We start from the raw sequence: 14199 nt of genomic DNA on the forward strand, positions 1-14199 counted from the left end.
TTCCTTGTTGAACAGTTAATTGCTCATGACAGAGTCATTAAAATCTTCAAACTAGACAGCTGAAGGAAGAGGAATGTTGGTTAGCGGTTCAGAATTTATGAGACAATTAATTTACAGACACAGAGCAGCTGGTCTACGTTTTTCCAGAAGATTGTTAATTAGGAAATGTAAGACACCTTAGGAACACTTATAGCCATGCAGTGACAAGAAATGGGGTTCTTGGAGACAGATGCTCATGAGTTCCTGAAGATCCCCAGGGTTTGTATTCCCTGATACAGAATTAACCTTAAAGGGACCCTCAGGGTTAAAAAGATTAATAGGCCAGAGGTAGAGAATGAGCTACAGTAAATATGGTATTGACAGGGAAAATGGGACTGTTCTCAGTGAAAGCTGTCTTTGGTGAGAAAAAGAAACCAGTGAAAAAAACAAAAAGTATAAATACAGAGTAAATAAAGCTTAGACACATACATGTGAAATGGTAGAACAAATATAGAAAATTAAAATATCCAAGACAGCATACAAAATCATACTTAATTCTTAATCCAAGCTCTAAATTTATAGCCTGATTAGGAATGGATTAAAAACCATAAATATCAGAGATATCATGTCAGTGAAAAACGCAAAATATGTTTGACATGAATTTCACTCCAGAATCTTTTTTTTTTTTTTTTTTCCCTGAAAAAGATTTTTGTACTCATCTGGATATGTTATATAATAAAAATAGTCTGATTTCACCTTCTTTTCATAGTTATGCATTTCAACATTGAAGGAGTTGAATATCTTCCAGGTTTGATATGCACAACATAAAGCAGGAAACACAGATTAGCCTCTGTATTAAGCAATTCCTATAATAATTCTTTATAAGCTTTTGAATGAAATATGGCTTTTTATTCAGATAAATTATGTGCTCACTTCACCACCAATTAAGAAAGCTTGCATGATCTGTGAATCACAGTGCTTTACAATGGCAGATACTACAACTACATAAATGATCTGAAATATCTGTGTAAGAGTTTAAAGGAGAAAATAGCAGCTCATGTGCTATTTTAACATCTTTCTATGAAGTGCTTCTAGTTGTAAAATGTCATGTAATTAAGATAATATTCTTATTAGTCTACAATATATGCATATGGACAATTCTTACAGATCTCTAGCAGACCTCACTTAATTACCTCCTTGCCTTTCTGTTCTATTCTTAGGATCATGTCAGGTTAGAGAAAGAAAGAAGAAATGTCACACATGATTTAGATCAATTATGTTTAGAGTTGGGGAGCTAGTGCTTCATACTAACAGCTGGGTGGTCCAGCTTCCTCCTTTCTGAGTTACAGCAGTGAAAAATAGAGGAGTATGAGATGTGGGAGATAAGACATATGGCAGCAGGATAGATGACATAGTAGGTATGCAAACTGATTGCAGACTGAGCCTATGGAGGGGTGCAGAAGGGGAGTAGGGAGAAGGGGAAGGATCTACTTTTTGGGTGAATTTGGAATGTGGTTTGCAAAGATGAAAATTATGGTCACTTCTATCTTAGATGCTTCTTAGCTATTAAGCACACAGTCATGGACAGACAACTCAAATTTCCATACCTCATTATAATGTTTGTTCAATGAATCCAGAATTCCTTCTAGTACAGAAGGGCCCTGTAAGGAAGAAACATGTATCAGAAGATCATTTTAATTTAACTAATGTTATGTTTACCTACCTGTACTCGAAGAGAGCTCTGTTCCTGTAAAGAAATTTTGATTTTGATTTGCTTCCACAATAAATTATTTTCTGTAAACTCATTATATCTTTTTTTTTTTTTTTTTTTTTTTCCCCTAGGCACAATGAGAAGAACAATCAGTTTCAAAATCTTCGAGTTTTGAAAACTGGCAACTGTTTTGTAGCGAATCCATCTGTCAGAGAAGGCAGAGATGACATTCGCATCAGTCCTAATAGGAACCTTTTCTGCTATGAGCTGAATCTTCTGCAGCATTTAAAAAATTCTTTTCACTAACTCAAAGCACAAATTTTGATGTGGAAGCAGCTTCAGGTGTGACTAAACAGTCAGATTTTTTAACTCTGAGTACTGCAAGGAAAGTTGAGGAATGGCAGATTTCTCTGAGAGATTTTCTAGTTTTATTGGCTATGCAAGTTTAGACAGACAACTTTCACCTAGAATTTCAAAAAAGGAGAACATGCTTCTAATATAATGCAGGCTTATGTTGGATATCTATATACACATATTAAAAAAAAAAAAAAAAAAATTAAGACATATTCTGCCACAAACCAGGCCCTTAATGAGATTTGTAGGTCTTGTGAATCAGGACAGAACACAAAAAGTTGAGTAAAGATCTTATGAAGTAAAACTTTGGTAAATTTAAGAATCAGAAAAGTATCTCTCTTAAAGCTGTGATTTACACATCATTCAATAAGAACTATAGCCACTCATGGCGCTGTAAGAAACATTTGGATACATTAATGAGATAAAAGTATCTGTTCAAATCATCTGTCTGAGTGAACAGCATTTAACAGAGACAAGGCACAAAGGCAACCCTTGTTCTGTTGTGTTACAATCACAGACAATTTACAGGAGCCTGCAGCTTTTGTGTTAGTAGGAAAAATGTAGCTGGTGTAGATGTTCCCTAAAGATTGCTTTATGAAACTGAACTTTGTTCAGTTTTGGAAAGGGTTGTTCCTTAAGAAAATAGAGTCTGCTTATCAGTAAGACTCCGTGTCAGACATGGGAGATTAGTCAGAGAATTTAATCACAGATTTATACTTTCATAAGGTCCTTGTTAATTGTTCTGTAAGCCTTGTTATTACACACACACTGCATTCGCTACAGAAGTACTCCGGAACGCATCATAATAGCAAAGCAGCTTTCTACACTTTCAGAATAAAAATCTGTTGACATTTTCTCCCATTTTCAAGCTAAAGGCACTGTAAAATTCTTACAAGAAGTCAGAAGTCAAATTACATCTCACCCATGACAGCAATTTGTCAAGATGAAAATACTATTGGTAAGACTTCCTGATCAAGAACTGCTGCCAAACTCACGGCAGCACAGGACCAGGATTCCAAAGTATTTCTAGAAAAACTGAGAAACTGTCCACTGATTTCATGTAGAGACCCAAGGAAAATACTGAAATGCTAAGAATTAATCTGCGTAAATATTGCTGAAAGTTTTACTGCTGAACAGTAATAATGGTATATTTGTTACTTCTACCACACGAAACCTTACAGCTGCTTCACTTCCTCCTTGTTCACTATCATTGGAAAAGACATAAGCCCATCTTTTTTTCTATTCATTTTATTTTGGAAGTGAATTGTCACTCTTGATTTACAATGAAAAATAATATAAATATTGTCATGATGTTTTGACTGAGACATTCCCTCAATTCTGATTTCTACAATTAGAGGCAGAATTTATGCTTTGATATCCATATTAAAGATGACAGTTCAGAACTGGGAGTAAACCATGATGACACTCCATACTTATTCAATGTCTCAACCTCAACACTGGAAGGTTTTAACAGGAACTCTCTAATGTGGCAAATGGTCAAAAAATCAGAAATTATCATCCCTTTTCATTTGCTACCACGTTGTTTCCTTCAATTTTTTTTTTTTTGCAGTGGAAAACCAGTAAAAATGAGTCTGCTGCAATAATAAAACAAAAGAAGGATCACATGCTCTATCTACCACCAACTCTGACCTCTCAGATATTAACTGTGCATCATATAAATCATTTCTGACAAAATTGGAACCCTTTTGACATGTCATTGTTTTGAGAAAATGACATAACCTCAAGAAACCCCAGAACTATCTTGTGACTGAGGCAGCTGAGGGGAGCTCAATACATATTTAGGTTGCATTCTTGACAATGTCACAGGCTTTGGGTTACCAGAGGTAAACCACCTCTCTTAGCTTTTCCATCTCCAAAAATTGACATAAATTTAATAATTACATCAGCTTTTGTAATATAATGAATAAAAATAATAACAATTTTCTACAAGAACAGAAAATTATTTTATTCAAGGGTCTCTTCCTAAACTCTAGCCTCTGTATTTCATTCCCTACTGTTTCATTCTACTAATGTAGCTGCATAATTCACTCTTGAAGTCTCTACAGGAGATAAACAAACCAGCAAAACTGGTTTGCAAGTAAATAAGCAATAAAATTTACACAGGTTGAAGAACTACTGTGAAGGAAATTTGGAAATTTTTGCCTTTGGAATGATAATTTTGCCATTAATCTGCCACTTTGGATGTTTTTCAAGCTTTCCCCTAAGGAAATACCAATGACAAGCTCACTTGAGTAGGTTTTTTAAATTTTTTTATTTTTAATACTGTGTATCATGTTCTGTAATTAAGGTAACTGAAGCACACAGAGAATATATGCATATAGATAAGAACTGAAAATATCTCCTAATTATTTACGACAATTACAAACAAGTTTCAAATGTAATCTCCATTGTCAAGGTAGGAACAAACTGTGAAATTACATTAGTTCATAATGTATTTTCTTTCCTTAACTTTTTTCTCAGTCTATGTAGCAAAACATGTAACAAGCGAATTGCAGTGGTCGCACCTCTACAACAGGCCATTTATGAGACTGCAGCACTGAAAGTGACTCAGTGTAATCTCTTTATCCAATTATTTCAGGTCTACACCTAGTCCTGAAAATAAAATACCATTTTCTGATGTAAAAAACACAGAACTGATCAGTGTAGGTATGTAACATTGAAAATTATTCCAAAGATCAAAAGAAAGAATGATGTTGTTTGTCACAACAGAATACATTAAATAAATTACATTTTTATATGAATTTTAAAAACTTAAATGCATAGAAACAAACCACATGACCAGTCGTTGCCTGTCACTCCCCTGCTGCCATTTAGGCATTTATAATATTTCTAAAATGCAGCAGAATGTCCAGCAATACCAGAAATGCTACTGACAATTTTCACTTACCACTGCTTTGATTTTCTGTTTATTGTAATTAAGTGATAACATTCATTCACTTGCAAAACATTGGTAGAATGACAGTACTTCCTGAAGCAGAGGAAATGAGATTTCCAACGCAAACTGCTGGCTACTTAAGATAACTGCTCTGGTGGCACTGACATATTGAATAAGAGGGACTGAAATTGTATGGAATTAAATGAAGGAACTCAAGTAGGCTGTGAACTTCTCCACTCCCTCATATGGAACACAAACAAAAAGTAAACCTTATTTCAATTTAAGACTTTAAGGAGACTTCATGCTAATCTTTGAAGAATTATTTCATTGATAAAGACAGGAAGTCCAGTCCCTTGTAAAGGGAGATGAACCCTGGTGAACCAGTTCTTGATATAAAGAATTTGATGCTTCAGATCCTTAGATAAAGAAACTTCTGGGAACACAGGAAAAGTGAAGTATAGTCATTCTGGTTGCAAACTCTGTAACTTTGAACATTTCGATAGAAAACAGCAGAGATATAAAAGGATGAATAATCTAGATTGCAGTGTGTTAACCTATGATTTAGGTGACTCAACATTTATTTGCATGCTCTGCCACATACAGCTTCTTAGACAAGATGACACTTGGCCAAATCATATGCTTCATGGCTTTAAATAATAATGTTGACGGTATTTTTCTTCTGCCAGATAGTTACACTGGGCAGAAATCTTACTCTGACTCACCCCAGAGAATACTGCTATGCTTGTAGGAATATGTAGAACAATTTTAGCTTGCTGTTCTTTATTTTTGAAACAATTTGATGATCTGCGGTAATTGGAACTATTTAGAAATGGAAATTATTCAGTCCTAAATGTTCCAGCAGAGACAGAGAAAATTGGAACAGAAGAGATCAAGTTAACCCTTAGTGGAGAAACCAGAAAAAAATATTTTTCTGTCCTACTTACTGAAATAAAACAAAAATATAAACTCTATTCCTTAGAAAGGTTTCACTAAATTCATAATGTGTCCTACACTATCCTGTTTCAGTGTCAGTATCTCCCATGACCAGCCAAAATATGTAAAACAATGCCAGATGCCATGCAATTTAGAAACACAATAGAATTTCTAGTTCACTAGTAAAAACACAAGTGACCTTTCCTTAGCAGAAGGCTAAGCTTTGCCTAAGCTTAAGAGAAGGCTAAAGAATTTGGCCAGTGTATCACTAGGCCAACAACATATAAATGTTATGTTCATACACCTTCCATACATTTAATTAGTGAAAGTATTGATGCTGTAACTAGAAAAATTATGAATTAAATACTTCAAAAAACAGGTATGCTATACCCCCTTCTGTGATGCTAAGTCCTGCAGATATTTTTGTTAGCAACTACTGCAGAAAGCTCTCAGTTCAGCTCTGCCATGAGATCAAAATGCTGTACTCAGAATCTCATACCATCTTACCAAGAGAGTAATTTTTTTTGTTTCATAAAATCTTCGCTTTGAATTCAATATAGAACCACACAAAATAGGATTTAGAAGAAAATGTGCGTAGGAAAATGTATGAAATACATTTGAAAGGTATTGAGATTTTTATTTCACACTCATAATATCCAGAATGTTTCTGAGGGAGAAAGGAATAGTGTATTTTACAGAAGCTTTAAACAGTTCTCTAGACTTTTTAAAAGGGAAGAAGGAATCAATAAGCACTAGAGGGAGCTGCTGTTCTATTTAAACCATTTGGGCTCGTTTTCAGCTTAAATTGTTGCGCACTGGAGTGTGACATGTGAGAGCACACATCTCAGCTTTCCAGTAGTGAAATGATACGCATGATACTCAAAAAACAACATCAGAAAGCATGAATTCTGAACCAGAAGGGAATAATATTAGATTTTAAAAGTCTACAGTATCCATCGACTGGCTTTTGTGGGCACGGGATTTATCATAGAATCATAGAATCACAAGGTTGGAAAGGACCTACAAGTTCATCTAGTCCAACTATCCTCCCATTACCAAGCCACTAGCCCATATCTCATAGCTCCTCATCCAGATGCCTCTTGAACACTGCCAGGGACAGCGACTCCACCACCTCCCTGGGCAGGCCATTCCAGTGCCTGACCACTCTTTGAGAGAAAAAAATTTTCCTTATATTTAATCTAAATCTCCCCGGGTGCTACTTGTGGCCTTGTTTGCACCAAAGGAAAAAAATGACACACATAAAAGGACTCCTGGAAGAAGATGCACAGAGAGTCCCACTTAATCCAAGAAGCACAATCAACACTTGCCAATAGATCTACATTTCTGGCACAGTGACGCACGTTTTTAACCAAAGATGTGCAGATGATACTACGGTACCAGAAATTCACTACAAACATCAATTATACTAGGGGGAAAAAATCCCCAGAAACTAGGCTACCAGAAAAGAAGAAAGAAAAAAAAAAAAAAAGGAGAATTGAGAAAGCATTAGAAGAGTTAGACTGAGAATACAAAGCAAACCTTTATTGCTGCAATGCCAGAAGTACCTGAAAATTAATCAATTTATCAAAATGCATACCCCTTAGTAACATCCAATTTATAGCTCTTTGGGCTGCTCAGAATGTGGTTTATATCCTTCCCCTCCCTCCTTTTTTTTTAGCACTGTGCTTTACATCAAGCCCCTTGAGTATCCTAACATCTGCTCTCCACTGTCCTCAAGGAGGCAAAATTTTCCATCTCACAAGGTTTTTTTGTTTGTTTGTTTTGTCATTGCTGAGCACCTGGATGTTTTTCTAATATTAAGTACCACATAACATGAACAGATAACACCCAGCATTTAGCTGATCTAAAAATTAATAATTTATTTTTCCTTTTCTGAAATAAAATTTTCTTATTTTTCTGAAATATCAAACACCAAGTTTACTTTTTCTGGAGAAAACTCCAGACTGTGGTGAGCTTAATATTCACGTTAAGTCAATTTGTTAAGCATTTTGTACCCTATGCATGCCAAATTTATGATAGCAAAACAGCCTGTGGGAGTGATAGTTCTGAGGCCAAAGCAGAGGCCACATCCACATTCATGAAGAGGCTGTCAAAGGCCACGCATCTTCCCTGATCTGCAAGCACACCTATGATGGCACAAATCTCTAACAGATCTACAGTTTTTCATTGGTTCATAAAAAGTTAAGCATCTTGTCTCTTCTATGTTTTTATTTTCTATTTGTTTTTATTTAAAAGGCCATTTAATGGTATTTGTATTAAGAAAGATTCTGCATTACTTCTTCCCTCTGTTTGGACACCACTGAGTCTGCAATATCACTACTAGCCCCATGGCATACAAAACACTCAAACAAACAAGGCTTCAATATGACAATGAGTAGCAGAGGAGAAGCAGGAATTTTTAGCTATTAAACTATATGCAAGATAAATGAACATAATTTTCAATTTCTTCCTGAGCACTTTCTTTCTTTTCCAATGAAAAAGGGAAATAAATGTAACATTTAAAGGGCTAGAACATTGTAAATGGTATCTATTTCAATTTATTAATTCTATTTAATGCAGTAAGATTCTCTTCTCTAGAAATAAACCTAGAAGTTTTCCCTGGCTATAAACTTGAAGTACACAAATCAAGTGTTTTGACATGCAAACTGCTGACCTTTATCTATTTCAGATAAGCATAAAAAGGAATTGTGAAATCCTTGTTTGATACTATGAATGTGAAGCAGCAGCAGCTTACCTATTCCACAAATTAACAGCTGTTCTATATTTGTGCACAATAGCATTTTTACAATACAACATATAGGGAATTTTATAAATATGACCAAATCTTCCTCAATCAAAAGAAGACGGCATTCATTATAGGTTAAGATAGTCCAGACTTATGCTTGATTTCAAATTTGAAATCACGTATCTCTTAAAAAACAAATCCCAAACCTCTTAGATCTGAGTTAAAATCGTTAGTGCTTCATATTATAAATCCTTTCATAGAGTCATGTATTTCCTAATCTTTTTAATTCTTCAGTAAACTCATCTGAACCACAGCTGAGTGCTCATTCCAGTGCCGGGTATAATCCTCCCTGCCATTCAAGCAGTTGGCACATGCTTCACAAAGTCCTTCATCTTTCAAATTACCCCTCTGAGACAGAAATTATCCCATCTTCTACAGAACATCACACATTCTGTAAAGTGAATGAATGCACAGTATTCCCATTTAGTACACATGGCTGGTCTTTCTTTGAAATGCCAGACATCTTCTGTTTCCTCCACAGCAGTTAGCATCTTGGTTATTCCCTTCTGTATTGTTCTGTGCCTTCTCTCATGTTTGTGGACACAGTCCTTTTATCTCTACTGTATAAAAAGGCTGGGTCTAGTAGCCATCTGATACAGCAGAGCACTGATCAACTGTTTACAACTATAACCAGGCTTAGGCAAGCTGTTTAAAAGCACTAGCAAAGATTACTGTTCCAGGATGAGGTGGATATTTCCTATCCCCTTGCTTGATACTCACGGGAGGTCCCGGCGGTCCTGGTTTTCCAGGGAGGCCTGGCTTGCCTCTTCTTCCCTGGAAAAAAAAAAAAGAGCAGCAGATGTTTATAAGTGTTACTGCTAATGAATGATCAGTAATTAGAGCTTTGTTTAAAAGAAAGATTTACTGCCTTATTTAGTAGCAAGAAGGTCAAAAATTACCCAGCCTGAATACTTATACAAGTCACTGCAACACCACCTCAGTCTACAACTTCCAGGATCGTTTCTTAAAAATTACAAGAAATGGTGTATTTGCATCTCTGTAACATTTATTGTCACGTTTTAAAGCTGTGTCTCAAATGTGACTGCACATTGATACAGAATCCTGATGATGTGTAAATGAGTTATATTTCATCTGAATGTTCCAGAGTTTGAGATGCTAAATTGTGTCACAGCAGTAGTCTCCCTGACTCCCACCGTCAGTAAAAATGTGCAACATAACCCTATTTACAAACACCCCCATCTTTCTCCAGTATGTGAGAACAAGCAGAAAACGCTCAGAGATTTACCTGGAAAAACAGTTCATCTTCTTCATGCAATTAGTACTATCTGTATACATACTGCAAGTGCAACATCATTTGCATTAAAACTTAAGGTCCATAAAAATCTACTTAAGTTAACAGGAGACTTTCAACTCAGTCTGAAAAACATGCACATGTAACTAATATGATATTTTAGCACCGAGCTCAATTGGACAACTGCTGTTTTCACACACACATTTCTTTTTAGGAAGATAACACAAAAATGGAAGTAATTCACAGTAATTTACATCCTCATTACCAAGCTGAAATCCAATGTGCTTTTTTAGAAACAACAGCTGAGAACAACACCAATATCTAGGTGTGATGGAAAAAAGAGAATTATACCCGCACCGACTAATTTTTCCCTTGCGTATAGCAAACATAAATTAACAAAAAGATTAGGGGGATGTCCTAGTGAAAACTTGGCTTATGAAGCCAAAAAAAGGAAAATGCTTGCTGACAGCTCACAATTAGCACATAGGGTATATTTCTGTAACTGATGTTTCCTACATCTAACACTACTTCTGTATCTTATTTAAATGATATCACACAGAGTGCAGAATGAAACCTCCGGAATGGAGGGGGAAAACTCAGCCTAACTCTCTAAAGGTGAAAACCCTAATGTGTAGAAACTTCTCACGCTCTGCCCCTCATTAATCATGAACTATCCTGTCATCATCTTGTTTACCCTCAGTAATGGTGGAAAATCCCTTTCCCCATAGCCTGCAGCTCACCAGCATAATCCACTGCTCAGATGTCAGAGGTGCTTCTACGAAGCAGGACACGAGGGTGTGAAGCCCTTCAAAGTGAAGAAAGAGCCCAACAAGGACTGTGGGGACATGCTTCGTCCGTGTGACATGGACAAGTGCCCTGCCACCAGTTTTATGAGTCAGTCAGTGTGTTTTAAGGGCAGTGTGAAAAAATAAATAAATTAAAAAATCAGCATATTTGGAGTGCCAAATTCCTGGTCTTAACTAGCTGAGACATATGCTATGTGCTGAGCTGTTTAATCCTGTCAGCACTCGCACATGCAGAGCCACAACTGGGGCAGCCCAGGGTGAATGTTCAGAATCAAAATACGGCACCAGGTGCCTATATTGGGTTCAAAGCTCAGCACCCACCCCATGATATGTCCTCTGTTGGCTGGTAACATAGCCTGTGCAGCCTTGAGATGAAGCAGAGCACGTAAGTCAACTGGGTTAAGGACAGCTCACAGAAAGCCCACTAATTTTTAACTTAGGTCAGGATTCAGCTCACTGGAGCAGCCCTGTAGTCAGCCGAGCATGAGATGTCACAGTTCTGGGAAAGGTGTGCATATACACTCCCCCAAAAAAGAGACTGTTAGCTATCAGTGCCACCAATGTTGCAGTGTGCTTCTTTGGGCCTTCACCCCACGTGCCAAAATCCAATTTAGATTTTATATCTCACAGATATGTGTGATGTTTGGACTGATCTCTACTTCATTAAAGACAGATGGAAATTAATATTTCCCAGCTCTTTTGAAAGACAGCAAACTTTCCTGGGAAAGTATGAAAACCAGCTTGAGATAATAAAGTGAGTAATAACCAAATAGGAACTGCTTCATACTTTTGAAATGTTCCTGTGAGTTATTACAATCTATACTGTTGACTTCTTGAAGCACCTTCCTTTTCCTGTTTGGTCTTATTTAAAGCATCCTGAGGAGACGCATAAAATCACATCAGTCTAAACAAAGTATCAAGGAAGTGTCTCTGGGAAGAAGGCAGGGCTGTGACTGGCAGACACAACTGTGAATGAGGTGTTAATTACACAGGAAAACACCAAATATGCTCGGAAGGCAATTCTGCCTTTATTTACAAGATGAGCTAAAATGTGATTTATGACATATTGCCAAGTCAAGACTTGAAAAGCTTTCTGAAAAAAGAAATCAGTTATAAGAAAGTAAAATAAATAGAGACAGTTATTTTTCACTGCCACTTACTGATTGCCAGAACGCTTATGTTCTGCAACACAGAATATATGCTTGCCCCACATTTTGTCCAATCACTTTGATATCAGTCATTGTAACATGCGCCATGTGTACACAAAACATATAAAACAATCACGCATTTGTATTTTTAGCATTGCATTTTTGCATATTTAAATGAAAATACTGAAAACTAAACATGAAATGAAAATGCTGACATTTTCTCTCTTTGAGAGGATGAAAATCTGTAAGAATTTACGTTATAAGCTTCCAGATTTATTTTTGTGGTTTTTTAAAATGATATTATGCATTCTTCATTTTCCTTCTACTTTCACAGCCAGTGTCAAAGGTAGAACTTTTTTTTTCATTTCTTCATAATCATAAACACATTTTTATTAGCATGAGCACTTCTGATCGAGCTGTTCTATGGTATGCAAATAACACCATAACACTATGGATATTAGATCATTCCTTACATCTTAAGAACCATTACAGCCAGTGCAGTGATCATCACAAATTCACAAAAATAAATAAATACATAAATAAATAAATAAATAGAATTTGGTATTTCTGAAGTGAAACATTAGCTTTTTCTAGAGAAACACAAGTTTTAGAGATGCACACAGATCTTCACCTACTTCTTTGCAGTCCTGCTTCTCCATAACTTCCCTGCATCAGTATGGGAATAGTATAGTAAAAGTAAAGATAAATAGTTATCATTTTTGTTTAGAATAATGTGATTTAAAAAGTTAGAAGAATTTCTTTTGATAAGTCAATTACGGTCTTGCCTTGAGCAGACCATGACCCAGTCTGTGATTAAATATTTACATTTTCATTCTAAGTCTTCCTTCTGGCAAGAAAGAACTGCAAATGCCTTGGTGCCCTCTTGGGTTCACAGAGCGGGCAGAGCTTCAGCTCCAACGTCCCTTTCAGAAGGGGGTGAAAGCCATACCCCTTGCTATCTACTGTGTGTGGGGCAGAGAGCTGACACATGCAGCTCAAAACCGTTCCCTTGTTCCTTTGCAAGGATGTGTTGAAATGAAAATGCACTTAAAAAAGCATTAACTGGCTGAATAGTGTTATTTTCTGCATTTAGACACTACCCACAAGTGATAAATTTAAAGTGAAATTCATTACCTTTGTTGAGTTTACCAAGCAAACATTCAGGTTATAGAACAACTAAAATATATATAACCATCCCAGGCACCACATGATTCCTTTAAATTAAAAAATACAATATCATCTATATATAAATAAAAGGGATAAGCGGTTGTCTCAAACTATTTAGAAAAGCATATAAGGAAAATAAAAGCAAAAGAGTTCCTGAATATTTCCTTCATGCTGTATACTTTTTGTTGTTGTTGTTGTTGCTATTAGCAATCGGCATGATAAGAAGCTATCTAAATGTTATTGATATTTTTGCCCATCCTCCTGACTCCTGAAATGCCTGTTCTGAACTAGTTTGGACAGTAGGCTCCTTTCCTCTTCTCTTTAGGACAAACTCCAGCTATGATATAGACATAAATCATTTAAACAACAACTGCTTGGTCAGGGACAAAAAGAATGAAATATTAAAAACGGAATAAATGAGAAATTATATGCTCCAGCAAACCCCAGCTGAGTGCCTAGCTGAAGAACACAGTCAGCTGAACTCTTTATTCCTCTCTTCCTTCACTTTCTCTGTTAATCAAAATGACTTGACAAGTTTTGCTTCACATTAGATTGAAAGCTCTTCAGAAGCGAGGCTCTGTGCATCCTTGCACACGTCTGTACCCTGACTGCAGCCTCTGGGCATGGCTGCAGCTCCAATACACAATGGAAGAATTCTAAATGTATATCGCAGCTCCCTGCTGTATTATATTACATCCATCTATCCATATATCTCTAAGTATAGAAGAGTAAGACCACTAATCCTAGAGCTAAAATAAACTGCAGATTATTTTAGGATAAAATCGAGCAGAGTTATGTAGGAATACTGACAAGACTTATGAAATTGAATTAATAATTTAAAGAACCCACACTTCAATATGAAGGCAAAAGTCCTTAATTAAGCCTGTGTGAATTTTAAAGGAAACAGCTAATTAGCAGTCCCTGAAACACATCATCATGTTTCAAAACAGAAACTAGTTCTAGAGAAAGTAGGAAGCTGGGCTTTAAAGCCTTTACTACTACAGTTATTGGACAAGATTAATGAGGCTTATGTAACTCATTTGCCAGGATAAACTGAGATCCTCTTGCATAAACCTTAAAAACAGACAAAGTGGGACAGATATACCCAAAGCAGAAAGCAGGTGCAAAGCACAGACACTAAGTGTCC

General features: G+C 36.2%; 1 protein-coding gene across 9 annotated transcripts in view; it reads right to left on the reverse strand.

Moving 5' to 3' along the window:
- Positions 1 to 14199, reverse strand: part of COL19A1 (collagen type XIX alpha 1 chain) — a 212231-nt gene that overhangs the window by 49683 nt on the left and 148349 nt on the right. For all 9 annotated transcript variants that reach the window (XM_090136199.1, XM_090136198.1, XM_031610879.2 and 6 more), the window contains 2 exons: positions 9400 to 9453; positions 1587 to 1640 (listed from right to left, as the gene is read on the reverse strand). In XM_090136199.1, the coding sequence (XP_089992325.1) occupies positions 1587 to 1640; positions 9400 to 9453 (108 nt within the window). The remainder of the gene's footprint in view (positions 1 to 1586; positions 1641 to 9399; positions 9454 to 14199) is intronic.

This window comes from Phasianus colchicus, chromosome 2, assembly GCF_987193195.1.
Source record: "Phasianus colchicus chromosome 2, bPhaCol1.hap1.1, whole genome shotgun sequence".
NCBI classification, from domain to species: Eukaryota; Metazoa; Chordata; class Aves; order Galliformes; family Phasianidae; genus Phasianus; species Phasianus colchicus.